This window comes from Metarhizium robertsii, assembly GCF_000187425.2.
Source record: "Metarhizium robertsii ARSEF 23 chromosome Unknown MAA_Scf_82, whole genome shotgun sequence".
NCBI classification, from domain to species: Eukaryota; Fungi; Ascomycota; class Sordariomycetes; order Hypocreales; family Clavicipitaceae; genus Metarhizium; species Metarhizium robertsii.
In genome coordinates this window covers 1-1,150 of record NW_011942229.1, presented here as the reverse complement: position 1 = coordinate 1,150, position 1,150 = coordinate 1, and the positions used below count along the sequence as shown (strand labels likewise).

General features: G+C 53.9%; 1 protein-coding gene across 1 annotated transcript in view; it reads right to left on the bottom strand.

Moving 5' to 3' along the window:
* MAA_10572 (transposase) overlaps positions 1–950 on the bottom strand; it is a gene marked incomplete at both ends in the record, with an annotated part of 1,538 nt that extends 588 nt beyond the window's left edge. Inside the window, one exon of the mRNA XM_007828570.1 lies at positions 65–950. Coding sequence (XP_007826761.1) covers positions 65–950 — 886 coding nt within the window. The remainder of the gene's footprint in view (positions 1–64) is intronic.
* Positions 951–1,150: the final 200 nt, after the last annotated feature.

Sequence of the window (1,150 nt, the reverse complement as noted above, 5' to 3'; positions counted from 1 at the left end):
TGATATGTGATCTGCAGGTTGAGCTTGTCAAGCCATGCCTGCTTGAGGTACTGATCACGCTGACGCTGAGTCTGTCTTGCAGCCTCTTGACGATAGGACCGAGACTTGTTATCAATCATCGTGACAAGGGCTTGGTGGAGGTAAAGGAGGTCTCCCGTGCCTGTCACAAGGTGAGACTTTACGTCTGCATGGGCGGTCTCGGTAGGGCTATTGACCCTTTGACCGAAGTTCCGATAGCGGTCAATGTAGCATTTCACCCACTGCTTGCGCCACGGTACATATTCTTTCTGGACATATCGCAGGATGTGCCGTTGCTGCCTGCCGAAGGTTTCGGCAAAAGACTTCCACGAGTCTTTGAAGGCATCGTGATCAGCGGTATAGACTACGGCTTGGAAGACTTTGAATATCCCCTTACGGTTGTAGTCATCAGAAGGGTTCGCAAGCTCGTCCTCTGCCTCGTCTTGTACACGGCCCCGGGCGACAACATCAAGGTCTAGCTCTGGCTCGAGCTGCTCGGCAGTTTTGTCGCTTGGATCAACAGAAAGAGCGTTTCCGTCATTATCAGACTCAACAGTAATGTCGTCGTGATCCTCGCCCTCAGTGTCCTTCCAGCGGGCGTTAATTTTAGCCCGGACGTTGGCCAAGATGTGATATACGCATAGCTGCCGTTGGGCACTTGGAAAGGTGTTCGTGAGGGCTGTGCGGAGAGCCTGTTCCTTGTCTGTGATGATCACCTCCGGCGTGTCTGCCCCAATGTCGATGCGAAGCTCGTCAAGCCGGTCACATAACCACTGGAAGTGGTGCTCCTTTTCGCCGTTTATAAGGCCGAAGGCGAAGTTGGCCAGAGACTTCTGATCTGTCACACCGGTGGCCTGAAATAGATGTAACCCAAAGCGGTTGGTCTTGTACGTGTTGTCCAAACCGAGCACCTCCGGAAACTTCTTCCACATTGTGCGGCACCAGTCGTAAGTCCAAAAGACGGCACAGACGCGGTCATCTTCGTCGCGCAAGGTTCTGACTCTAATACCTCCGCTCTCAAGCTCCTTGACGAAGGCTTGGGTACCGGCCGCCAAGGTGTTCGTGACGGCTGCGCGGAGAGCCTGTTCCTTGTCTCTGATGATCACCTCCGGCGAGCTCAGGAGCTCTCCTT